At 45.6% G+C, this 26,397-nt stretch overlaps 1 protein-coding gene across 2 annotated transcripts in view; it reads left to right on the forward strand.

The window, feature by feature from the left end:
- The window catches only part of SKOR2 (SKI family transcriptional corepressor 2), a gene marked incomplete at its 5' end in the record, with an annotated part of 32,526 nt that overhangs the window by 2,807 nt on the left and 3,322 nt on the right, over nt 1-26,397 (forward strand). For both annotated transcript variants that reach the window (XM_079994772.1, XM_079994773.1), the window contains 6 exons: nt 3,159-3,222; nt 3,681-3,755; nt 14,263-14,328; nt 14,780-14,878; nt 18,717-18,784; nt 22,947-23,017. In XM_079994772.1, coding sequence (XP_079850898.1) covers nt 3,159-3,222; nt 3,681-3,755; nt 14,263-14,328; nt 14,780-14,878; nt 18,717-18,784; nt 22,947-23,009 — 435 coding nt within the window. In that variant the 3' untranslated portion in view covers nt 23,010-23,017. The remainder of the gene's footprint in view (nt 1-3,158; nt 3,223-3,680; nt 3,756-14,262; nt 14,329-14,779; nt 14,879-18,716; nt 18,785-22,946; nt 23,018-26,397) is intronic.

Genomic DNA, 26,397 nt, shown 5'->3' on the forward strand with positions numbered 1-26,397 from the left:
GGGTCGCACAGAAAAACCAACGGGGGGGGGGGGCGAGGCGCGCTTTACCACAGGTTTCAGGACCCGCAAGACCCGATGCCTCTCCGAGCGCGACGCACAACCCGCCTCAGTCTCAAAATCCCTTGTCTGTGGACTGGATTCTCACCGCCGGCAGATGAGATGGCAAATCGGTTACTGGGCTGTGCCATTTCAGGTTGAAGGCTGTAAGGGAGTACGTGACTGAACGTTCCTGCATATAAAATAATTAAACCAACGGCTTTCACGCAGAAAGCTAGCATGTCAGGGAGGGAGCTTCTTGCAACGCTAGCTTTCTATGTGCAGGAGCGTTACTATCATCATCATTTAGTCATTTTTTTAGTAGTAGTATGAAGAACCACCTGAAATGCAGCAGAGCCCAGAAACTGCTTAACTACCTCATGTATTGTCTGTGAGAATTAAGTGCTTTAGTGCCAGGAGTCCAGGACACTAAGTTGGTTGAGTTCCAGCGCACGCCTTGTAACAGGAGCCACTGCAGATACACTGACGTTGACGGGCCTGAGTTGTTCCTGCGCATTAATTTCAAGGGGTCTACTCGGAGTAGGACTAACATGAGCTACCGCTCCATGCCCTTTTACTTACAGCTCAGGACCCGCCCTCATAATAGGTTCTGCGGAGTTCTGATAGCCACACCTCATTTTTTTATTTTTTTTATTTTTTATTTTTTTATTTCTAGAGTTGGGAAAGGAGCCGAAAAGCACAACCAATATGACTATGGGTCTGGAGCGAGTCCCTCAGGCGGAAAGGGAGCTTTTTGGTTCAGAAAATAAGACCCAAGGGAGCGGAGGAAGCACCGAGAGAGAAGCTTTGCTCTCTCTCTCATAATGCTAGAGTTCTGGAGAAAGGACTCAGCGGTAGGGCGTCTGCTTTCAGGCCGGAGGTCCCTGGTTCGATCCCCGGCATCTCCTGGCAGAGCTGGGAGAGACCTCGGCCCAAAATCCTGGAGGAGCCTCTCCCAGTCCGTACTTGAGCGAGATCAAACGGCCTGACTCAGTATGTCAGCGATCAAACTGACTAATTAATCTCTGGAACTCGCTGCCACAAGATGCCGCGATGGCCATTGACTTAAGATGGGAATTTTCTGCGGAATCAGGAAAGGACAAGTCTATAAATGAGTCGTAGTTGTACTGGGTACTGTATGCAACTTCCAAGTTTGGGGAAAAAACGTGTCTGCCTATCAATAGCTAAGGAAAGTCCTAACGTGTACACGGCCCTGAATAGTGACCCGTGGAAATTAAGGCCACGATCCTCTCCTACACACATATCTGGGAAGAAATCCCATGGAACTCAGCGGGGCTTACCTCTGAGTAGATTATATAGGATTGCGCTATAAATTGGTTTAGAGGGGGCCTCGCCACTTTTTAGTGGGTCCCGATAGATACCGAGGGTTTGTCATAATCAGGTCTCCATAAGCACTTACTCTTTTTCGGTTGGCGTACACACTGTATCTTTAAAGCAAATTCGCTGCCCCTTCTTTCCCTCAAAGAATTCTGGGCACTGTAGTTCGTTAAGCGTTGCTGGGCGTTGTCACTCTGTGAGGCGTCAACTACAGCGCCCAGAATCCTTTGAGGGAATGGAGTTGCAGCGAATGTGCTTTAAAAGGTTGATACACAGAGTCGAAGGCAATCCTTAGCTTGCTCTCCTGTTAAGGAGGACGGATCACCTCTCCGGGATCAGTCTGGTTCCATGCACCCATTTCCCTGAGATCAAGACCCACTGATTCCAGCGGCACTTCTTCCGAGGAAGCGCCTCGAGGAACACAGACTTGGGTACACACCCACAAGGAAAAACTCCTGGATCAGTTCCACTGGAGGCCGCCAAGCCCAGCTTTCTGTGGCCAACAGAAGATAAATCCTGCGGTAGCTCTTGATCTCAGACTGAAATCCATAGGTTTGAGCCCCACATTGGGCAAAAGATTCCTGCACTGCAGGGGGTTGGACTAAATGACCTTTGCGGTCCCTTCCAACTCTACAATTGTATGATTCTATAAAGGCTTCCCCGGAAACCCATCACTGACTGAGACAACGTCTCCTCACTTGGTTCGCTCCCTCCCGCTCAGGTAGACTCCGCACTGAGCGACAGTGGCCCGGTTTGGATTCCTTAAACTGGTGGTCGTTGCCTTCAACGGGGAAGGGGGCGGATAATAATAATAATAATAATAATAATAATAATAATAATAATAATAATAATTTATTATTTGTACCCTGCCCATCTGGCTGGGTCTCCCCAGCCGCTCTGGGCAGCTTCCACAAAGACAAAAAATACACTAAGATGTCACACATTAAAAGCTTCCCTGAAGATGTCTTCTAAAAGTCTGGTAGTTGTATATCTCTTTGACTTCTGGTGGGAGGGCGTTCCACAGGGCGGGTGCCACTACCGAGAAGGCCCTCTGCCTGGTTCCCTGTAACTTGGCTTTTCGCAATGAGGGAACTGCCAGAAGGCCCTCGCTGGATCTCAGTGTCCGGGCTGAACAATGGGGATGGAGACGCTCCTTCAGGTATACAGGACCAAGGCCTTTTAGGGCGATTGAGGTCCATGATGGACATGTGCGGGATTTACTTCCGAGTAAATAGGGCTCACTATCCAGCTGTGGACGTAAGCCTCCCCTCCCTTCCCCACACCCAGCCCTGACCTGTTTCACCCACAACACGGGGGGAGTTTTCCCTGCGTTGAAGTAGACGAGGCTCTACACTGCTAGAGCGCGCTGGGTTCGCGCCCCCGGCTAGGATCCGCGCAACCACAACTTATGCACGCTGCTTACTCGAAAGTAAGCCTCAATTGAGTCCAAGGATTCCTCGCTGAAATCCATGGGGTCTTTAATGCCCCCCCCCAGCAACCATACTTAAATGTGACCCTCCCCCTTTATATAAGACTTCTTTGTGGATGTTATTCATCTGTTGCCCCCCCCCCCGCCTGAAATAAAAAATATCTCAGGGACCCGACAAGCATCGCCGGTCGTCCTGTTTGTGTCCCCCCCGACCCCCCGCGTTTGTTTCTCCTGCTCTATTTTCCTTGCTCGCTGCAAACCGTTTGCTTTCTCTTTCCTGTTAATTGCTCATCGATTGCATTAGGTTTGGCTTTTAATTCATGTTTGTTTGTTTGTCTGTTTGTTTCTCGGCTAGATCCAGAAAGGCAAGGAAGGGAACCAGGTTGCCGCGTCGGCGAAGGAAGACAACAGCTTCTCAGGCAAGACACGGAGCCGTTGGCTAGTTTCTCACGCCGGGGCAGACCCGGGAGCGCCGTGGAAACGGGCAAATGCGCAATTGGGGGTTCCAGATCCGGATCTGTCCTTAGGAATGTGGCTGCTGAACCTCAGATCCTTTCTCAGACACTACACGTGTGTGCGTGTGCGTGTCAGATCACACCGAACTAGATATCGATCTTCTCGAACATTTAATCATCCAAGTTAACACGGGAATTACCAGCAACGACTAAGAAACACTGGTCGTTAGTATTCCTAGCAAATGCTAGCAGGTTCCCAATGCGTTTTGCTTTCTATATGTCCTTGCATGCTGGCTTGTATCTACTCCCCTCTCAGGTTTGTGGGGTGGCGGTGTTCCTTCCAAAGAGCTTTGCAATATTGCAAATAATAATAATTAATTCGGGTTTGTTGTTGTTGTTTTTTGTTTGTTTTTTACTTTTAGAGAAGAGCAAGGAACACAATTTTTTCATCACAGACGCCGAACATCCAGGAGGGGATTTCTGGAGAAATATTGCAGGTAGGCTCTCAGTGCAGGGGAATCAATGCACAGGTCTGCAAACGGACCCGTCCCGTGTTTACTCGGAAGTAAGCCCCGCTGTAAGGCTTCCTCCCAAGTCTGCGCGCGTAAGACTGTGTAGCCTTCAAATTCCTAATCAAATGACTGAATATTTTGTAGAAGGGTAAAAATAAACAACGGTCCCAGATAGATATAATAACTAAGGGAAAAATGCAAAGAGGTGTTAATAGCAATAAGGTTATTAATTGCTGGGCATATTTCAGCAGGAAATTTCGGGAATGGAGCAGGTTACACAATGGAGCCGGCTGGTAGGGAAGAGAAAACATAAAATGACAATAATTGAAATGTTCTCTTTGAAACCTTCCATTAAAAAGGATCACAGCTTATTGCTTTTAATATCTGTCAGAGAGACATTAAAGGTGTTTTATGAGATCCATGGCAACATTTATATTATCTCCGTGATAATGATCTCTACACAAAATGTATAATACATTGACAAAAATTACATTATACAAATTAAATGGAACCACCTTTTACTGATTGCTAAATGTCTCCAAGGGGTTTGGGGGGGGCGGAGGGGGGAGGGAAAGACGTGATTAGAAGTTTTGATACTAAGTTGTCTATTGCGAGGGAGGGTTATAAGGAAAAGGGGTTTTTGTTTCTTGGGAGAGGGAGAGAGAGAGAAAAGGGAATCTAATTTTCCATTTATGTAATGCAAACTGTCTTGGCTTTGACTATTCACGGTTAATTGACTGTCAAACGAGGTTGTTATCCCGAGGCTATGTCTGCAAATTTGCCTGTCAAATGAGACAGAGAGACCAAGAGTTGGAGAGAGAGAGAGAGAGAGAGAGAGATGCAAGTGTAGTGGGAACTGATGGAGAAAATGGGATCTTCCAGAAACCTTATATAATAGCAGCCAGCACAGTTCTGAATATATATATATATATATATATATATATATATGAGATCCCTAAATGATCCAACATGGTTATATGCTTGTTCCACTGCAAAAAAGCAAAACAAAAGCAAACCCTACTTTCCTTCAATGGATTTCACATGATTTAAAAGCCCACTCTGAAATGGGTGCTGCGACGAGGGAGGGAAAACAATGGCCTTTTAAATAAAGTGAATAAGAGATGATAAAAAGGGAAATTGATATTAAGAGTGGGGCAAGGGATAATCTAGCTTGATTATTTCCAGGGTATTATGAAATGGCCCACCAGGGAGCCCAATACCAGCAGGAATACATTCCGGAGTAAGTTATTAAGAAAGCTTTGTGCAATTCTTGGCTTCCTGCGCTGGAGAAAAATTAGATAAACTGAGATGTGTAGGTACAGAAAAGTAGTCCCACATCCCTGCATTGTGCATGTGTGTGTGTGTGTGTGAGAGAGAGAGAGAGAGAGAGAGAGAGAGAGAGAGGACTCCTGTATGTATTCATACAAATGAATACCTCTCTCCCATTTATCTGCTTTCTGGCTCCAAAGTACTACAAAGAGTGTTTTCTAAAGAAGCATCTGTGTTGAGTCTGTTTCAGCAAAAACAACAAAGAATCTTGTACTACCTTGAAACCCTAATAAAACACAAGCCTTCAAGAGCCATAGTTCAACTCCATCAACTATTCTTAGCCCACAACAGCTAGGTGAACCCTCCAGAATCAATGGCAGTATATCTTACAATACCAGATATTGGGGACATGCAAAGGGAGGGGGTGCTGATGCCTTCCATGGGCCGATCATGGGCCTCCCAGAAGCAGCTTGCTGGCCACAGAGCTAAGCAAACCCCATATCTCATCAGCAGGACTTATGTTTTGGGTCAGGGTAGCCCACATGGCGCTATCCAACTGCTGTTGGACTTCAGCTCCCATTAGCCCCAGCCAGCCTGGCCAATAGTCAATGGTATGGGAGTTGGACCAACAACATCCTCAGGGCAACACGCTGGCTGCCACCATTGACTTGGTGATTTCAGTGAGATAGTCAATTTTATTCATTATTTGTCACATCCTGGCCCACCTCCCCTCTGACTGTTGGATGGATCTAGATGAGTAAAAGTAAAGACACCCCTGACCATTAGGTCCAGTCGGGCTTCGACTCTAGGGTTGCTGCGCTCATCTCGCTTTATTGGCCAAGGGAGCCGGCGTACAGCTTCCAGGTCATATGGCCAGCATGACTAAGCCGCTTCTGGCGAACCAGAGCAGCACACAGAAACGCCGTTTACCTTCCCGCTGGAGCGGTACCTATTTATCTACTTGCACTTTGACGTGCTTTCGAACTGCTAGGTTGGCAGGAGCTGGGACCGAGCAACGGGAGCTCACTCCGTCACGGGGATTCGAACCACTGACCTTCTGATCGGCAAGTCCTAGGCTCTGTGGTTTAACCCACAGCGTCACCCCCATCCCCCCATCTCATCTAGATGAGTAGGAGAGGATGTTTTATATATGAATCATCCCTCGTATTCTCACTTGTGTGAGAATGCAAATAATTATTTCAGCAGAGTAATATCACCATCCTTGCGCAGCTTATCTCTAGAAGCTATCTGGGACAAGGTTACATAACCTACTAGAACAATTATGATATCCAAGGACGCTTAGGCAGACTTGGATTATTTTCTCCCTTTTAATGTTTCTCTCTTAACAAATAAATCACTCTCAGGCTGCTTAAGTAAACAAGAATATACAAGGTTTACTCACATTAAAAGTCTTGCCAGGATTCAACAGTTACAGTGATGAAAATCAGGCAGGCAATAATCCTTAAATGTTACAAAAGTCCATATTCCATTTCAAAAGGGAGTGTGCTCTCTGGAGGAGAGCTCCCAGACAACTTACTCCATTGCAGGTAAGAAGAAGAGGAGTGTGTGCAGTGACAGGAAGAAGAAGACTATTCTATTGTTCCCCTTCCCATCACACAAGTTTAGAGGATATGCCATCACAGAACCCCATGTTTGTGACTATCTAGCAATCATGCATCTAGCAATTCATGACGGACAAAAGAAAATACTTATTTGCACAGGGCATAGCTAAAGTGTGGGATCTGCTCCCACAAGAGGCAGGAATGTCCACCAACTTGGGTGGCCGTAAAAGAGGACTGGGCAAACTCATGGAGGTATTAGCTATGAAAGATAATGTTGTGCCTCCATCGTTGGGTGCTGTGTGCTTCTGACCAGTGTGAGAGAGCCAGTGTGGTGTAGTGGTTAAGAGCGGTAGTCTCATAATCTGGGAAACCGGGTTTGTGTCTCCGCTCCTCCACATGCAGCTGCTGGGTGACCTTGGGCTAGTCACACTTCTCTGAAGTCTCTCAGCCCCACTCACCTCACAGAGTGTTTGTTGTGGGGGAGGAAGGGAAAGGAGAATGTTAGCCGCTTTGAGACTCCTTAAAGGGAGTGAAAGGCAGGATATCAAATCCAAAACTCTCTTCTACCTGTTCCTGGAAACTGCAGGAGGGGAGAGTTCTGTTGTCTTTCCAAGAACAGAAGTGGCATGAGTAAAAATGGAGACTTTTCCATTAAAATAATAATAAAGGCAGAATCACCTCCCACATTAGCCTCTGGGGCTATTTGTCCCTTCCCTCATGTGCCTAGTTGTCAAATTGACTGCCAATAGGAGAGGGGGGTGTTTTCTGTTTTTCCACCCAAAATGGTAGCGTCCGCCATTGCAACTATCATAGATAGATAGATAGATAGATAGATAGATAGATAGATAGATAGATAGATAGATGGATGGATAGCATGGCACATTCCATCCCCCAAAAGGGGCAACAATGCCTTCAATTTGCACCCAATTCTGGCAAAAAATAAAACAGAGGTTTCATTTGCTTGTTTGTTTTTGAAACTGTGATCTTTAAAGATTCCCTGCAAAAATCACCAAGGTGGATCTGCCTCAGATCTGGCAGGCTTAATTCACTGTGGATCCAGCGGGCCTCTTTTGCCTGCAGGCTTCCTTGACTTATGTGCTAGCATGGATTATGCCATTCTACTAATGGGATGCATTAGGGAAGCATTCTACTAATGCGTCCCATCAGTGCGAGGTTTTCTGCTTGTGCAATAGGGTTTTGCCCCTCTCCCCCTCCTGTGTGTGCTCCAGAACATCCGGGGAACCCCCAGAGTAGATTTAGGGGCTGTGCGAGGAATGAGAGGGAGAACGTTCTTGCTGTGCAATTGGAAATCCTCGCACAGATGGAAGGGTTGCCTTAGCACTATGATGGATTCCACCAATTCTGCAGAAGTATGTTTTGAGAAAGGGACGCGGGTGGTGCTGTGGGTTAAACCACAGGGCCTAGGACTTGCCGATCAAAAGGTTGGCGGTAAGAATCCCCGCGACGGGGTGAGCTCCCATTGCTTGGTCCCTGCTCCTGCCAGCCTAGCAGTTCAAAAGCATGAAGTGCAAGTAGATAAATAGGTACCACTCTGGTGGGAAGGTAAATGGCGTTTCCGTGTGCTGCTCTGGTTCGCCAGAAGCGGCTTAGTCATGCTGGCCACATGACCCAGAAGCTGTACACCGGCTCCCTCGGGCAATAAAGCGAGATGAGCGTCACAACCCCAGAGTCGGCCACTACTGGACGTAATGGTCAGGGGTCCCTTTACCTTTTTATGTGCTGAGAATGAGCAGGTGTCCTTGGTTAATTGTGAGTGGGGAGGAAAAAGAGAGACCTAGAGCATCAGATAAAGACCACTGCTGATGCTGCTACTCTAAGTTTCATTCCTAACACCAGAAAGCAAAAAGGTCACCAAGTGACGAGAAGGGGGGGGGAAATACCTGCTCTTATGCCCTTAACAGCAGTTTTAGCTGCATAAACCAGCAAGCTGTTGCTTTTCACAGATGGTTATCCTTCCTTGCTGTGTGTCAAGCTGCTGTTGGGATACGCAGCAGGAGACATAAAGTGAAGCTGCCAAGTCGAGGTAGACGGAGAAGGTTTTTCCAGGTTGTGGCAGGCCTTGTCATGCACAGGGGCAACTGAAGCTCCGTATGTTATTCCTTAGCCAGTTATTAGAGAACACATGTAATTTCACAGGAACAGCATAGGGCGGTCAGATTAAAAGTGATGCCAGATATTTCTGCACCTAGAGAGCCAGTGTGGTGTAGTGGTTAAGAGCGGTAGTCTCGTAATCTGGGGAACCAGGTTTGATTCCCCGCTCCTCCACCTGCAGCTGCTGGGTGACCTTGGGCCAGTCACACTTCTCTGAAGTCTCTCAGCCCCACTCACCTCACAGAGTGTTTGTTGTGGGGGAGGAAGGGAAAGGAGAATGTGAGCCGCTTTGAGACTCCTGAAGGGGAGTGAAAGGCGGGATATCAAATCCAAACTCTTCTTCTTCTCTTCTTCTTTAGTAGCTGCACCCTAAGGAACTATAAAAGGTGCAATAGTGCCTGGTTAGAAAAGCAGACAATTATAATTAGTAATAAGAATTTATTATTTATACCCCTCCCATCTGGCTGAGTTTCCCCAGCCACTCTGGACAAGACCATCGCAATTTATATTCCTGACTCATTAATACTACAATTCAAGGCACGCTTACTCAGAAAGTAGGTCTCTTCGAGTGTGGTTTAGTCCATTCCTGGTTAAGTGGAAAGAAGACTGCAGCAAGAGGCCTAGCTTTCAATGCAATGGCCAATCTGACGGAAAGTTCCTAATAAGCAGAATAAGGAATTTCCCTGCACACAAACAACTAGTGCGCCAGGGAGAAATGCCTTAACTCAGGTACCCCCAAACTCAGCCCTCCAGATGTTTTGGGACTACAATTCCCATTATCCCTGACCACTGGTCCTGTTAGCTACGGATGATGGGAGTTGTAGTCCCAAAACATCTGGAGGGCCGAGTTTGGGGGTGCCTGCTTTAACTTACCCTTCTCCTTGACATCCTAGGGTTGTTGTTTTTTACATACAGGGATTTATATGCTGTGCAGTACCAGCCTGCAAGGATCAAGCAACGTGTATTCTGGGTCAAGGACACATGAGAGTAGTGACGTTTTGCAGGACCAAGGACAGCTCCCTATAAGCGCTTTTAGGGGCAAACACTGAGCTCAGATGGTTGAGCAAGGCAGCTGCACTGTAGATTCTGGTTCCCTGCCAGAGAGGTGTGAGTCCACAACCTCAGGGCAAAGTCAAGTGTCCTCTTTGTAAGGGTGATCTTGGCCTGGGTTAGATCCTGGGAATCCTGTGGCAGTTACCTGCTAATCCATATTTAGAACCATAGAATTGTAGAGTCACGAGGGTCATCTAATGCAACCCCCTGCAACGTAGGAATCTTTTGCCCAACACGGGGCTTGAACCCAGGACCCTGTGATTAAGAGTCTCATACTCTACCAGCTGAACTATTTTAATACCGTATTTTTCCATTTATAACACGCTTCCATGTATAAGATGCCCCCTTTTTAAAGCCTCCAATCGATGGTCCCCTCTCTGGCAGAAGACGCCATGCACCCGCCCAATTGCCCCAGCAACAGCCAATCAACAACAAAGCTTGCCACAGCCACCATTAAAACAACCAATAGTCACTGACAATCTCCGGCTCACGCCAGCAACCAAACCCAAGTCCCACCCCCCAAAGCACTACTCATGTATAAGACGACCCACAATTTTTCACATGATATTTTAAGAAAAAAAGCTTGTCTTATACATGGAAAAGTACGGTATATTTGTTTTTTGTAAATAGATAAATATTTGTTGATATGGAGAGGGGTGGTTAGGGGGGTGAACGATGGGATGAAGTAGTAAGTTATGTTTTCTCTGGGTTTATGATCTTCCCAAAGAAGGAAAAGTTTTTATTTTGCAATCTATACAGTGGTGCCCCGCAAGACGAATGCCTCGCAAGACGGAAAACCCGCTAGACGAAAGGGTTTTCCGTTTTGGAGGTGCTTCGCAAAACGAATTTCCTATGGGCTTGCTTCGCAAGACGAAAATGTCTTGTGAGTTCCTGTGGGTTTTTTTTCCTCCTCCCCCCCCCCCTTTTTCTAAGCCGCTAAGCTGCTTATCTGCTTATCCGCTAAGCCGATAAGACGCTAAAAGCCGCTAATAGCGCTAATCCGCTAAGCTGTCAATGGGCTTGCTTCGCAAGACGAAAAAACTGCTAGACGAAGAGACTCGGGGAACGGATTAATTTCATCTTGCGAGGCACCACCGTAATTGTAATCCAGACATTGTGCATGAATGGGGGTGGCAAAGAACTTTCTTGTACATGGACCCCACCCCCCAGTGCTGCTTATGTCTATAGAGGCCCTGCACCAGCTCAAAATAGCTATTCAGCACATCTGAGGTCTGCAAGGCCCTTTTTGCCATGGACAAGATGGTCTCGATTTGCAAGCAACATGACAACCTGTAAAACGTCTCCCTATTGCAAGGTTTATTAAATCACTCCCTCTCCCCTCGGAAAGCAACCCTGCACTGTACATCAACATGATAACTTCCATTGCAAGGCTAGAAACTTGTGGAGAGCAATAGAAGCACCAAATCATGCATCACTTCTCCATAATCATATGAGCAGAGGTCCAGTTCGTAAGCTCAATCTCCTGGAAGGAGTCTCCAGCCAGTGTGAACAGCACTAGGCCCAATAGACTGATGCACTGGTTCTTGTTTGAAGGCAAGTTCATACACTTCCATGGTCTCCAGCTTTCTGAAACAAGCCCTGACACAAAGTACAATGCAATAAAGCAATCCTAAGCATGGCCACTCAGCAGCTCCATAGAGGTCCATGGGTAGAGGTCCATAGACCTCCATAGAGGTCCATGGGTAGCTAACAGGACCAGTGGTCAGGGATGATGGGAATTGTAGGCCCAAAACATCTGGAGGGCCGAGTTTGGGGATGCCTGCTTTAGAACCTGGAGTTCCAGGCCCCCTGTAAATGGAGTTGTTTGATCATGAACATAAGTCAAGGGATGGGGTGGGGTTGCTAGGAATTTCCTTCACCTCTCAGCCAAAAAATAATATACAAGGGCCAGCTAAATCCCACTGCTTCTTATAAGTGTCCCTTCTTCTCCTGCAGTATTGAGCTTTTATTTGTATTTGAATGTTGAATTTTAAAAAATTGCACCGGACAGTGACCTTGTGTTCCTCACACAACATCCTGGAATGAAGTTTAGCAACCATGTTTCTGAGCATAATGGAAATGCTGGCACCATGTTGGATACATCTGGTTTTACAATTGCATTACTACAATAAATATCGAGAAGAGATCACAAATGTCACTATTGAATATGCATCATACGCAATAATAGGATTTCAGCAAAGGGCAGATTTAAGTGTACATTGATCAGTGGAAACTAGGAATAAACCATTCCCTGTAAATATATAGAAAAATCAACAAATCTAAAGTTCATGTTTTAATAATGTCTCATCATCTAATATTCTCAGATGACATTGGCTTATTTATATTTTGTCCTTTCTCTAAAGAGCTCAGAAAGGTGTGTATAGAATCTTCCTATTTTATCCACCCAGCAGCCTAATGAGGATGATGATGATGGTGTTATTTATATGGCTAGGTTGAGAGTTGTTGTCTAGCTTCATGGCTAAGCAGGGATTTGAACTCAGGAATTCTCAGCCTACATAGAGCACTCTGATTTCTTCCCACTGCCTTTAATCTCATACAGAGTTACTTAATACACAGCTAATTTAAGTCGGCATGTTTCAATGAGTTTACTTCATGTTTAACTGTGGCCTGCGGCTCTTCCTGCTTTTGATGAAATGTTTTGCATCTTCCATTTTATCGAATGAATATCTTGTTAGCAAGCAGAAATAGCTGCCCCCAAAAACCTTGCAGGGCATTTTGACGGATGGGTGGAGTCACATACCTGGCAATCACCTGACCTTGTTGTGACATCAGGTGAACGATTCCCCTTTACCTGCATGGATTGAAATCAAATCATGCAGGTAAGGGCTCAGGGCTTTGCTGGTACCATTCACCAGCTGGTTGGTGGTGTCTGCAAACCCCTGTTTCACTGTCAACACAGTTTGAATTGGTGCCCACGTGGACCAAGGCTCTGGTGTCTGCAGGCGTAAACCCCACTTTTAGAAGGGATCTGCATTTTTATCTGCTCAAAAGCTCATGGTATATCTGAAATCAAGTGTACAACAGGTGGGCATTGCTTTGGGGAAATGGCATTGTGCAGTTTAAGACACCTACTGGACTGAATTAAGCCTGAATTAAGCTGGTGGTTGCTCATCACTGATCTATACTGTAGGTCAGGCATCCCCAAACTCAGCCCTCCAGATGTTTTGGGCCTACAATTCCCATCATTCCTGACCACTGGTCCTGTTAGCTAGGGATGATGGGAGTTGTAGTCCCAAAACATCTGGAGGGCTGATTTTGGGGATGCCTGCTGTTGGTCTTTTGTTGTGATTTTATTTATTTATTTATTTAGACAATCTATTACGATTGTCTCTATATGGTGTACAAGTGACTCAACAATATAATAAAGATAACAATTTATTAACGCTGTAATATCAGAATGCCTGCTGAAATTAGCATCTTTGCTACTAATAGTATATGGGGTATGTACTAAACATATTAGATAAACTACTGTGTACTAAATATATTAGATATACCACTATCTGTATATACACCATCCTGTAAGGTGGGGTTTATACATTTGTTTGACAATTACTGTACACCAACAATTTTGAGCATGAATAGTGTATGTGGTTTATAGAGCTGCCTTGTATTGACAGATGTGGTCCATGTTCTGCTTCCCAGATGTTGTTGGACTACAATTCCCAGCATCCCTGACCACTGACTGGGATGCTAGCTGGGGCTGATGGGTGTTGGAGTCCAACAGTAGTAAACAGGCATCACATGGGCTATCCCTGGTTCAGACAGTACTCAGCCTGTCATCTGCCTCTTATAAGTCCCTGATGTAGTCCCTATTCTCTCTTGGTGCCTCTGAATTGGCCTTTACCAGGGATGAAGTCTTCAGTGCAACAGACTCTGTCCTGTGGAACTCCTTGCCAATCACAGTTGAGTGGGAGTTATCCCTGTTTCTTTTAGAGGTCTTTTAAAAAAACAGTAGCACTCAGACAGGCCTTTGGAATTTGAAATGTCTGTACCAACCAGCGTTTATTGGCAAGAGATGAGAGTTTTTAACCAATGTTATTACTCTGTGTTTTTTCCCATTGTATGCTTCCTTGCTGTATTTCCTGCGAAAGTGTGCTTTGTAAATATATTAGTTAGTTAAATATAAAACTGCATTTAAAATTGGGAGGCGAGGCTTCATCAACTTCAAGCTCGGATATTCTTTTCTGCACACCTTCAGAAAAAGGAGGGTGAACAGATACTTTTTTTTAAAAAAAGTGGCATTTCTTCACTTTGAGATTTAATATACATACGTCTTTCACAAGCCAGATCTCTGGCTAAATTCGAGTGAACAAAGGCTGGAGGGTCTAGGCATTTGCTGGTGCCATAAAATCCTTTTTTGTAATATCTCTCCCCACCCCCACAACCATTTGATGAGGATTCAAAATGAACCTCTGTGTCTGATAAGAAACAGCATACGTGTAAATCAATAACTTTATATTCCTCTCTTCATTAAGGCGAACCCATACAGGAAACCAATTCACCTCATTCTCTGAAAAAGGATGTCGAAAACATGGGAAAAGGTAAAACAGAGAGAAATTATATATAGATAAATAGCTCTCGATCTATCATTGCCATGTGGCCCTTTGTTTTAGCAGCAATACAAAGACAATTGAGGGGATTTTTCTTTTCTTGTCTTTTTTTATTCTCTGCCATATTTTAAGCTTGACAAGTAACATATGAATAATATATGGACCTTTTGTGTGGCTATAATTGAGATTAATGCATATGTATCAATCAATACATGACACTGTACTATAATACTTTAAAATAATATATTGCATTGATTTATATTCATGGATTTCTGCACAAAATCTATCCTGGGCCTAAGCAAGACTTTCCACCATGGACACCCTTAAATTGCCACCACCAACACAGACAAGTCTTTGTAATAATGGATTGCGTGGATAAGCAGACTCTCAAGATTTATTTCAGCTGATTAGTAGAAAAATATCTCCTTTCCTCTTGGTCTAGAAGAACTTCAGAAGGTCTTGTTTGAGCAGATAGACTTGCGGCGGAGGCTAGAACAGGAATTCCAGGTCCTGAAAGGAACCACCTCTTTCCCTGTATTCAGTAAGAAAAACATTTCTGTTATTAATTTTTCTTACTTTATCTCTGTATGTTTGAGTGTATGTGAATAACGCTCAAGAGCATCGATTAGTACCAGAGGAGGGTGTTACTTTAGGGGCAAATAGGACCATTGCTGTCAACTTACAGATTTGAAAATAAGGGACCAGCAGCCTCGAAAATAAGGTATCAACAGCCAAAATAAGGGATCAACAATACTTTGATGAAATACATATTTTGTGCATGCAAATAGCTTCAGATACCTATTAGGTCCATAAATTACCATCTACCATATATTCAACACAAAAAAACAGCAACAATTTGTTGTTGACAAAGGACAGCTGGACATAGAAAGGGCCCCATTACCTTCAGTAGCTTATTTAAGGGACATCATCAATAAGGGACAGCAGCGGGACATGGTCTGGGATAAGGGACTGTCCCGCCAAATAAGGGACGATTGACAGCTATGAATAGGACACTGCCCCACCAAGCTCATTCTGCCCTCAAACAGCCTCCTACCTGCCTCGTGTCTTGCCGAATGCAAGGTGGTTTTTTTAAAAAAGAGATTCGGAGGCAATACAAAACCCAAGTGAGTAAGGTTTTAAGATTTTATTCTAAACGGAAAGCAATATACACATTACCAAGCAAGCACTTCAAGCTGCCACTTGGAAACCCTCAAGAAGTGGCAAAGTTACTCCCCCAAGTAGTCTCAGGTTGCACAGCCCCACGGCCATCAGTCCGTCCACCAGCTTCTCAGAACTCGGCCCAAAGTCATTTGATTTATAGGTAGCTAACCTGCTAGCCTGCATGGCTTGCCTGACTGGCTAGTGCTACTAGCTACATGCAGATTATTCATTAGCTGCCTCTCCCAGTGCCACACTTTCTTCAAACAATGTCCAACATCAAAAGAAGGTACCCAGTAATATCACTTCCTTCCCTTCCAACAGATTAGGGCAGGCTTCCTCAAACTCAGCCCTCCAGATGCTTTGAGACTACAATTCCCATCATCCCTGACCACTGGTCCTGCTAGCTAGGGATCATGGGAGTTGTAGGCCATAAACATCTGGAGGGCCGAGTTTGAGGAAGCCTGGGTTAGAGCAGCGGTTCTCAACCTGTGGGTCCCCAGATGTTGTTGGACTACAACTCCCATCATCCCTGAGCTCTGGCCTTGCTAGCTAGGAGTGATGGGAGCTGTACTTCAACAACATTTGAGGACCCACAGGTTGAGAAAGGCTGGATTAGAGTATTAAAGGCTGCTCTTCAGCCATCAAAGAGTTTAGAGAGGGGGAAGCAAACAGGAGCGGGAATGATAACCATGTTAGAGCACTAGCTCCTCGAAATACAATTATCTTCTGGATCAATTGCCCATACACCTGGCTTCCTATCTACAGCCAGTCCAGAGGTGGCAATGGTGGTCTCCTTCCTCCTCCTCAGTCTCAGTCTTGCCTCAGTATTATGGACTGGTTGGATGCAGAGGAATGGTGGGGGGAACCAGGTGGGGAACCACCAAAGCAAGAAGCCTTAAAGCCCGGGAATTGGTGGTGGGACAACAGTAAGTGGTCAGAGAGAGAGGGAGGGAGAAGACTGGGAACAAGAGGTGTTAGAAGCTGAAGAGCTAGCAGGGCTTAAGGGAGCAGGGAGAGTCTATGGCAGAGAGAAGTCCAGAATCAGAGGGAGAAGCTGAAGCAGGGGAGGAGGGAGGCCAAGATGGGTCAGGAGGCATGGGTGCCTCCTCCTCTTGCTATGACAAGCTCCCCTCTGGTCTCCCAGAACCAGAAGAGGCATGAAAAAAAGCAGAGGAGAGGTTGGCTTCATGCAGGCACAGTCTCCGATTGCTTGGAAAAAGTCTTGGAGAGGATGGACTCAAGTGGCTGTGGGGAGGTGGAGACCTTCAGCCTCAGCAACTGATCCATGGGGGCAAGACCTGCTGGGGTTGAGCTGCTGTGCTCAAGCCACCAGGTCTGTGCAGATCACGTTCTTGCTAATAAAGAGTTAACTCTAGCTTGAACAGTGTGATTTACTGCCGGCTGACTCCTGACACCCTTGTAGTACTCACCTGGGAAGATGATGGGGACAAAATTGGAATTAGCCATCTCCACCTGTGATTAACTCTGGCTCCACCTACTGTCTGCCTCCCAGCCTTCTCCCCTATCTGTTCCCAGTGGGCACCAGTCACCACCACAGCGGGTACAAAAAATGTTACAGGTTGAGGACTTTACCCCAGCTGAGCCGGGAACCTGCTAGAGGAGCTGAAAGTTCACTGCATTCTACACTGCTCATCCCAGTGAATCTTGCCATAGGATCGCCACCTTAATTTATACGATACCTTTCTAGTACAAAAAGTACCTAAAAAACCAGAACGACGTAGTTCAAAAGAGAATGTGCAATTTAGAAAAGCAGCAATGTCAAGTGAACAAAACTGAGAACAGTTTAAGAAATGACAACAACAAACAGCTGCAGTTCAAAGAGCCTGGGGAACAAGGCTGGTTTCCAAAGTGCTGTCGTACATTACCTTACCTGCCAGGTAACATTATCACGGCAGCTTGGCATTCAGCCATCTGCATTCCCCCATGTTTCCTTTTGGTACCACAGTAAAATTTAAGACTTGCCTCCCCTTCATGTAACTAAAGCCCGCAATGAAACCACACAAAACACAATCTGAATGAAAATGGATAGTCATGCGCTGCTGACCAAGGAAGTGGTGGCGATGGCGTTCGCCAGCTTGAAGAATGTGTGGTCATGCTGCACCACAAAGCAGTGGTCAATTTTGCTCCAGATTAAAATAGAACGTAAATACCAGGCTATAAACAACCATGGAGAACTAAGGAGTGGGAACATTTAATGCCTGCTTTATAGTTTTGCAGCCTGGCCCTAAGAGTATTGACTCAGGTGCAAGTCCCATAATTGGCTGGGACCTACTCCTAGATTAGGATTAAAGGTAAAGGTACCCCTGACATTAGGTCCAGTCGCGGACGACTCTGGGTTGCGCGCTCATCTCATTTTACTGGCCGAGGGAGCTGGCGTTTGTCCGCAGACAGTTTTTCCAGGTCATGTGGCCAGCATGACTAAGCCACTTCTGGCGAACCAGAGCAGCGCACGCAAACGCCGTTTACCTTCCTGCCGGAGCGGTACCTATTTATCTACTTGCACTTTGACGTGCTTTTGAACTGCTAGGTTGGCAGGAGCAGGGACCGACTAACGGGAGCTCACCCCGTCACAGGGATTCGAACTGCTGACCTTCTGATCGGCAAGCCCTAGGCTCTGTGGTTTAGACCACAGCGCCACCCGCATGCCTTCAGATTAGGATTAAGTGTGGATAAATTTGCATGTACTTACAGCCAGATGCTATATGCATTTACTCCGACAGAGATCCCGCTGCAATTATAAATTCTGTACACATTTACTTGGAAGTAAACCCTATAGAACTTCATGAGGCTTTGTTCCGGACAGATTGTGTTCCCGATCCATCTTACTCAGGTTAGTGTGCAGAGAATTGTGGGTGAAGACGAGCAGAACATTTTAAGTGCAGCTGAAGTTATTTAATAAAGGCAGTGTTGTCGCCCTGATAGCACAGTGATATTTTCATGCCCTGGAGCGATGAGCTCTGAATTTTCTGTGAGCTTCCAGCATATCAGGGAAAAGCCATGTATGGTGGTAGGTCTATTGGCTAGCAACTGTAACATCACTCTGCTGATTGTTCCCACTTGTGCAATCCATCAGAATAAGAAACTTTTAATGTTGTGTTTCTTTTCTACTGGTTTGGGTTTTTTTAATTATTATTTTTTAAAATCCTCTTGCCCTGTAATGATTCTTAATGGACCTTCCTTCTTTTGCCCCAATGTAGATAATTTTCAAGACCAGATGAAGCGGGAATTGGCCTACAGAGAAGAAATGGTTCAACAGTTACAAATTGTAAGAGAGTGTTCCCTGCTAAAAAAATGTTAAGCTCTATGTGCTATTGTGGCTTCTTTTCTTTTCCTTTCTTTTCTTTTTAAACTCACTTCATTTTTTGAAATCATCATCATCATCATCATTTTATTAGTATGCCGCCTTTCCTTATTTGAAACTATGCTCAAGGCGGCTTAGAACACGACAAGATTTACATAATTACCGACATAACAGAAGTCATAAACAATAAATAAAACACATCAAAAAGTACACAACCAAATGGAAACAATTTCCACGTAAACCATAAGCTCTAAAACTAAAGATACAACAATTATATCAATAACAGCAACAAGCTCTCTCAACCTCTCCTGAACAATACTCCAGCCCAAGAATCTGTTCAACAGCCTCAGCTTTTGTAGCTGGAGTCAGTCCACACTCCACTCTCCCTGGCCAGATGGAAAAAAGGCCAGGTCTTCCAGGGCTCACAGCCAAGACAGTCTCGTTTAAAACAACACAGATAAAAATTAAAAACAATTTAAAAGCAGCTGCAGTCCTTGTGAAGCCTGTCAGGCCCCGCCCCAAGCCAGGTGGAAAGAGGTAAGGGCAGGGTCCTTCAGGCCCCATAGGCAGTCCTCCTCTTAAATAATCTCTTAAGTAAGTTGGAAAGATGGTTAAGAAGGTGGGCGGGCAGGTCATTTGTATAAGAATTTGAGGTGGGCTGAGCATAGGAACCCTGAGACCCCTTCTGTGTGCAAAGCATTCTGATACATGGATAGTGAGCTCCATTCAAGCGTGGAGATCCTTATGTAGCCAAAAGAGCACAAAACAAAACAAGAGGATGGTTCAAATGAGCTCTGGTGGAACCCAAAGCTTTGCAGAAGTTAGAGATCTAGATAGATATAGATGATAGATGATAGATAGATAGATGATAGATAGATAGATGATAGATGATAGATAGATAGATAGATAGATAGATAGATAGATAGATAGATGAGAGAAGGGGTGGGGTGGGGACTTAAAACCCAAGGAGAACTGAGCAAGGCCAGTGAGCACAGAATGCTGGTGGAATTTTAGAGTGGGGAAACTGGAAAAAAAAACACACATCAGAAGGGTCAGAGCTCAGTAGTAGGAGCATCTGCCTTGAATTCAAAGGACCCCAGCATTTCTGGAGTAGAGCTAGGAATGTCCCCTGACTGAAACCACGGAGAGTGGTTGCCAGTAATTGTAGACAATGTTGAATCAGTTGGACCACTTGTTTGATCTGCTGCTGAGATATGGTGCTTCTCAAGTTAAATCAGCAGGTGCAATGCTGATTTGTGCTAGGATGGGGTCATCACCAAGTTGGCGCAACTTGCAGGAGAAGTCTTCTGCAACCCAGAAAGCATAATAAAGTTTACTTTGTAATTCCAAACAGTCTGCAGATGTTGATGGGAACACTTAAGACCTAGAATTTTCTCTCGGCAACATATCAATCTCCCAGCGCCCCCTTCTGCCTCCACCTTATCACTACACCCTCCAGCAGATGAGGGAGTTTAAAGCATGCAATTAAAAAAAACAACCCTGGATCAATAAGGTTTCATTTTCAGCTTTTGTCCACCGTGGACTTGTAAAGATTCTTTTTTATGATTTCCTGAGCAACTGACTTCCTTGGCTTCCCCAATAATTGGGAAATTAGCAAGACAGTCTCTCTTCTCCCCTGTACATCCTTTGCCACAGGAAATTATATGCTCTCAAACTAAAGCAGGCAATGAACATAAGGTGAGGCTGTATATGAGGACGACTTCTTGCAAGGAACAATCTCTTCCCATGTGGTGTAGCAGTTAGAGTGTTGGGCTGAGAGCTGGGAGACCAGGGTTCAAATCCCTTTGCAGCCACAAAGTTTCAAGTGTGGCCAGACACTGTCTCTCAGCCTTACCTGACAGGGTTGTTGTGAAGACAACATTGGGAAGTGGAGAACCACGGAACACCACGAGCTCATTGGAGACAAAGGTGGACTTTATTGTCATTTGACTGTGTGTGTTTTGGGGAGCGTGGATTCCTTGAGGGTGCAGTTCAGAACATGGTTAAAGGTAAAGGGACCCCTGACCATTAGTTCCATTCGTGGCCGACTCTGGGATTGCGGCACTCATCTTGCTTTATTGGCCGAGGGAGCCAGTGTAGAGCTTCCAGGACATGTGGCCAGCATGACTAAGCAGCTTCTGGCGAACCAGAGGAGCGCACGTAAACGCCGTTTACCTTCCTGCCGGAGTGGTACCTATTTATCTACTTGCACTCTGATGTGCTTTCGAACTGCTAGGTTGGCAGGAGCAGGGACTGAGCAACGGGAGCTCACCCTGTCGCAGGGATTCGAACTGCCAACCTTCTGATCAGCAAGCCCTAGGCTCTGTGGTTTAACCCACTGAGCCACCCGCGTCACTCAGAACATGGTTACGAGGGAGTAAATCCCAGAGGGAGTGGAATAATGACTGACAACTGGGCGGAGTTAGTGTGAGTGACAGGTAGAAAGTGCAAGATGGAAAAAGAGCAGTTGAAAGGGGGGAAGTGGTTGAGAGAGACAGAGAGAGGAGGGAATGAGATCATTGAGAAAAAGACAATGAAAGTATATGTAAAAGTTAGTTATAATAGGTCAGAATTCCATATAAAACGACTACTTATTGTGGATGTTAAATATATATCTATGTTTTAACCACCCAGGCCCAAAGTTGCTATTTCCATTGGAAAGAAAGATCCCAGTGATGCCAATGGGAGCTTTTTCTCTATATATGTAATCCAAAAAGAGGCTTTGAGGAGAATCTTTTCTTCGGAACTGTGGCAGTGGATGCAGAAGGGCCGAACTCTCCCTTCCCACTCACCACAGTCCCCACCAGGTCCTTCTACACCTGCTAGCTTGGCTCTTAAAAGAAACTAAATACACTAGAGTATATGATGCAACTTGCAGACTGACTGAACATCCAATCACAGGGGAAATAGATATATTGATGATGAAAGTGAAGCAGAACCCTTTTTTGGAAAGGTGGAATAGATGTGGGAGAGAGGGGCTTGATCAGGGGGCTTTGGTTTACGATTTGGGGTGTAGTAGTAATAGTAATAGTAGTAGTAGTAGTAGTAGTAGTAGTAGCAGTAGTAATAATAATTCTATTCTTTATGCCCTGGCCACTCTGGGCAGCTTCTAACACATATGAAAACATAATAAAACATTTAACATTGAAAACTTTGTTTTGGTTATGTCTGTGAAGTATTGGGAGATGCAATAGTTGCAGCAGATTCTGTCTCTCCCCTGATGTCTCCGCGGGCGAAGTGGAATTTCCCACGGGGATTTTAGGTGTGAGCACAGGGGAACACACTTTCACAAGAACACACAGCAGGGTCTGAGATACTCCACAGGCCACCAGGTGTCCATGCAGACTGTTCTAGAGACATTGGGTGGTATCCAGCTAACGTTTACTGAGAGTAGACGCGCTGAAATTAATGGGCCTAAGTTAGCCATGCTCATTAATCTCAATGAGCTCACTCTGGGTAAAAGGGCACATTCACAGCACACATTGAAAGCACTATGGTAACCACAGTTGTGGCTTCCCCCAAGGAATTATGGGGGCTGAAGTTGTTAGGAGACCCCTGTTCCTTTCCTACAGCTATAATTCCCCAGAGTTGTTTGTCAATCAATCCCTTTTCCTGGGGAACTCTTAATTTTGGAAAGCTGGATTTTTCTACTTCAGAGAACTTTTTCTTTCTTCCCCTGAGGTAGAAGTGACAATTTGGTCTACTAATTCATCTCATACATCTATCCGCTCAATATTGTTAGTTGGTTTTGGTTTTTAGCAATTGCTTCCTTGTAAACTGCTTAGTTCGCTTTCGTTGTGGCAAGCGGCCCACAGCAAGGAAGAACATGACGTGTGAATCTGATGTCTCTGTGTGGAGTTCAGCTAACCCACCAATTCCCTGGGTCTTCTTTAAGCTGGGAGCAAGCCCCATCGATTCAGTGGGGCTTGCTTCTGAGAAAAGATGCATAGAATTGTGCTGTGAGAAAGTCACTCTTTTTTCCCTTAACATACTCTGTATTACGCTGACGAAAAGACTTGCCTGCCTTATAGGGCTCCTGTAAGAATCACCTGGGAATCACCTGGCTTAGCTTTGATTTAAAGTCCTGTCTCATCCTCACATAGAGGCATTTTCTATCTCTTTGCAGATCCCCTATGCAGCAAGCTTGATCAGGAAAGAAAAACTCGGCACGCATCTCAGCAAAAGCTAAAAGGCAAGGTGAGTGGTAGTCTAGAGTGGGCTGAGGCTGTGTGCCCAACACACATTTAAGCGGCACACAAAACACTACCAAACCATTCTACGTTCTAAATCTTATATTAATAATCCAAAAATTGAGAGAATGAGGTACAAGATCTACTACAAAAGCCACAAACAGAAAACTCATTCAAATTGTGTCCAAAAGGAAGATTCAGTCTTTAAAGTTCCTTTAGCCAGGCTCCTGTAGATATCAACAAAGGTAAGTTTGATCAAAGTGTCGGCGATGTTACGTTCAAGGCTGACACTTCAATATCTACAGGAGCCTGGCTAAAGGAACTTTAAAGACTGAATCTTCCCACTGCACTCCAGGGGCTTCAGGCAGCTACCCGCAAGCCTTCGGAGGGCAGCAGGAGTTCCTGCCGCACTCCGAAGGCTTGCTGATGGCCGCCTGAAGCGTGAAGCCCCCGGAGTGTAGCGTGAATGCCTGCTGCACTCTGGGGCTTTCAGGCAGCTATCTGCAAGCCTTTGGAGCGCAGCAGGAGTTCCCGTTGCACTCCGAAGGCTTGCAGACAGCCGCCTGAAGCCTGGAGAGCGAGAGGGGTCGGTGCACACCGATCTCTCTTACTCTCCATGCTTCACTTCGCTGGAGAAGCGCTGCACAGTTTTCCCTCTCTGCGCAGCGCCCCTTCAGCTAAGCGGGAGCAGAAATGGAAGGGGCTCCGTTTCTCCTGCCACTTCGCTGAAGGGGCACTGAGCAGAGAGGGGGAGAATTTTTTTTTCCTGTTCTCCCCCTCCTATGGTCCGGTGCGTCCTATGGTCCGGTGTGTCCTATAGAGCGAAAAATACTTCATACTGGTCTACAACAAGAATTGGCAGCATAGGTTCATTTCTTCAACACACATTTAAAGCACATGGCTTCCTGCAAAGGATCCTGGGAACTGTAGTTTGTTAAGGATGCTGGGGGTTGTAGCTCTGTAGGGGGTGAACTACAGTTCCCAGGAGCCTTCCCAAGGGAGGAGCAATATACTTTAAGCCTTTGTCGCTGCTAACTGCCACTGTGGTGGTGGTTCTAGTGGAAGAGGAATCATGACCCCTTATTCCACGGCAGGGATGATGACTCCATCCCCTGTGGCCCTATATGGCAATCCTCCGCTTGTTGAATAAACAAGCTTTTCCCAGAGAGAAACCTACAAGATAAGCTAAGCAGAGGAAGGGGTTGCTTACACTAGCATGCATGGCTAAAGGGTTGTTCTGCCATGCTGTTTCTGAAAAATGTCAGAAAAACTACAGTTGATCCGAATGTCACAAAATAGTGTGCAACCTTCTGAGTCCACCAAAACTCTTTTATCAAACCTAATGTTCAACAAACTGGGAAGGGAGGATGAGAAAAAAGGGCTGGCTTGATAGGGAAGCTCGTAATGTGGTCAAAAATGCCTTTTTTGTCATAAAACCTTAGGAGGGACATGGCATGGGGGTTGTCACGAAGAGCATCTTCATGTCAGAATTGACCACTGCACTGTGGCTGTTAAATTCACGGCATGAACTTCATGACCTCTATCCTTTCTAGTTCTTAAAACAAGGGAAGCAAATTATCTAGGAACGCTTAGATGGACAAGTCGAAATAACTTACAGTAGCTCCCCAAGAACACAACCAAAAATTCAGAGCTTAGCTAGGTCCTACCACTGAGCCAATGTTTCAGAGGTGCCATCTCTCTCTGCTTGATTCTGCCTGTCCCCTCGGTCACTTCTTCCCTCCACGCATGTGAGTATGGGGACACCCACACACTTTGCTTTTCCATAGGTCACCTCTGTGCCTTTTTAGAATTCAAAGGTATCCCTTGAAACATTTTCTGTACCAGAAAATAATTCCACTAGGGTACAAAGACAGCTATGAGTACATTTGATCACAGTTCGTAGCACAATTCAGCATCCTGAATTAACCCACAGCATCATGTTGTGTCAACATAGCTACACTGGAGCCCTTTGAAATAAAGATCTCACTCTAAATTGGCGTGTAATTCAGAATTAGCTGGATATGTGCCAAAGTAGGCTCATGAGTGATGATTCATCTACATGACATTCCTACTCCATGAAGCCATCTTCATTAGTATAATCCTGAACACCTAAGGAAACATTTAGATCAGGGGTGGCGAATTTCTGGCCTTCCAGATGCTAATGTTCTACATCCTCCAGATGTTGACCATTACCACCAAACCTGGCCATGCTGGCTGGGACTAATGGGAGGTAGGAACCCAACAACATCTGAAGAGCCACAGGTTCCCAACCCTTGTTTTAGGTCTTGTCCCAATCGCGTCTCAATCTTTCAGCTGAGATCAAGCATAGATTTTGTTTTATGTATATAAACGGATACATGGGAATGTGAGTTATATGACTTCCAACCATTTGTCCACCTAATGCGATATGCCTACTCTGATTGACAGCAGCTCTCCAAGGTCTCCAGGAGAGGTTCTTCCCATCACCCGATCCTTTTACCTGGAGATACCAGAGTTTGAACTTGGTATCTCCTCCAGGCAATGCATAGAATCATCACATTGTAGAGTCGGAAGGGACCGCAAGGCTCATATGGTCCTACACCCTGCTGTAGCGTTCTCAAAGCAAGGAAGGATTCGACTCTGATTAATAAAATACACCCGAGGCTTGACAGCAAGACTCTGGGCGGAGTGCGTATAATAATAATTCCTGTCCACCCCTCGGCCCAGGTCGTTTTATTCACAAAAGAACTTTTTACACAGTGTTCGTAAGAACCAATCAGATTTCCTCTGAGCATTTCCAAAAAAACCTACATTTGGACAAAGTTAAAGTTAAAACTACAAAGAGCTAATCTGAGCATGAATAGTAAAAGGTAAAGGTACCCCTGCCCGTACGGGCCAGTCTTGACAGACTCTGGGGTTGTGCGCCCATCTCACTTAAGAGGCCAGGGGCCAGCGCTGTCCGGAGACACTTCCGGGTCACGTGGCCAGCGTGACATCGCTGCTCTGGCGAGCCAGAGCCGCACACGGAAACGCCGTTTACCTTCCCGCTGGTAAGCGGTCCCTATTTATCTACTTGCACCCGGAGGTGCTTTCGAACTGCTAGGTTGGCAGGCGCTGGGACCGAGCAGTGGGAGCGCACCCCGCCGCAGGGATTCGAACCGCCGACCTTTCGATCGGCAAGCCCTAGGCGCTGAGGCTTTAATCCACAGCGCCACCTGTGTCCCTGAGCATGAATAGTAGTCCAGAGTAAATAAAAGAGGAAGCAAGGGGGAATGCTCTTAGGAAGGTCATAAAGAGGAGAGGCAGGATTTACCATCTCCCTGTGAACTCTCTTCCTGGCCCTTATATTAACAAAACTAACAATAGCTACATCAAAGAGAGCCTAGGACTTGCCACATCACCACAGAG

Source organism: Podarcis cretensis, assembly GCF_951804945.1.
Source record: "Podarcis cretensis genome assembly, chromosome: 11".
Taxonomy (NCBI): Eukaryota; Metazoa; Chordata; class Lepidosauria; order Squamata; family Lacertidae; genus Podarcis; species Podarcis cretensis.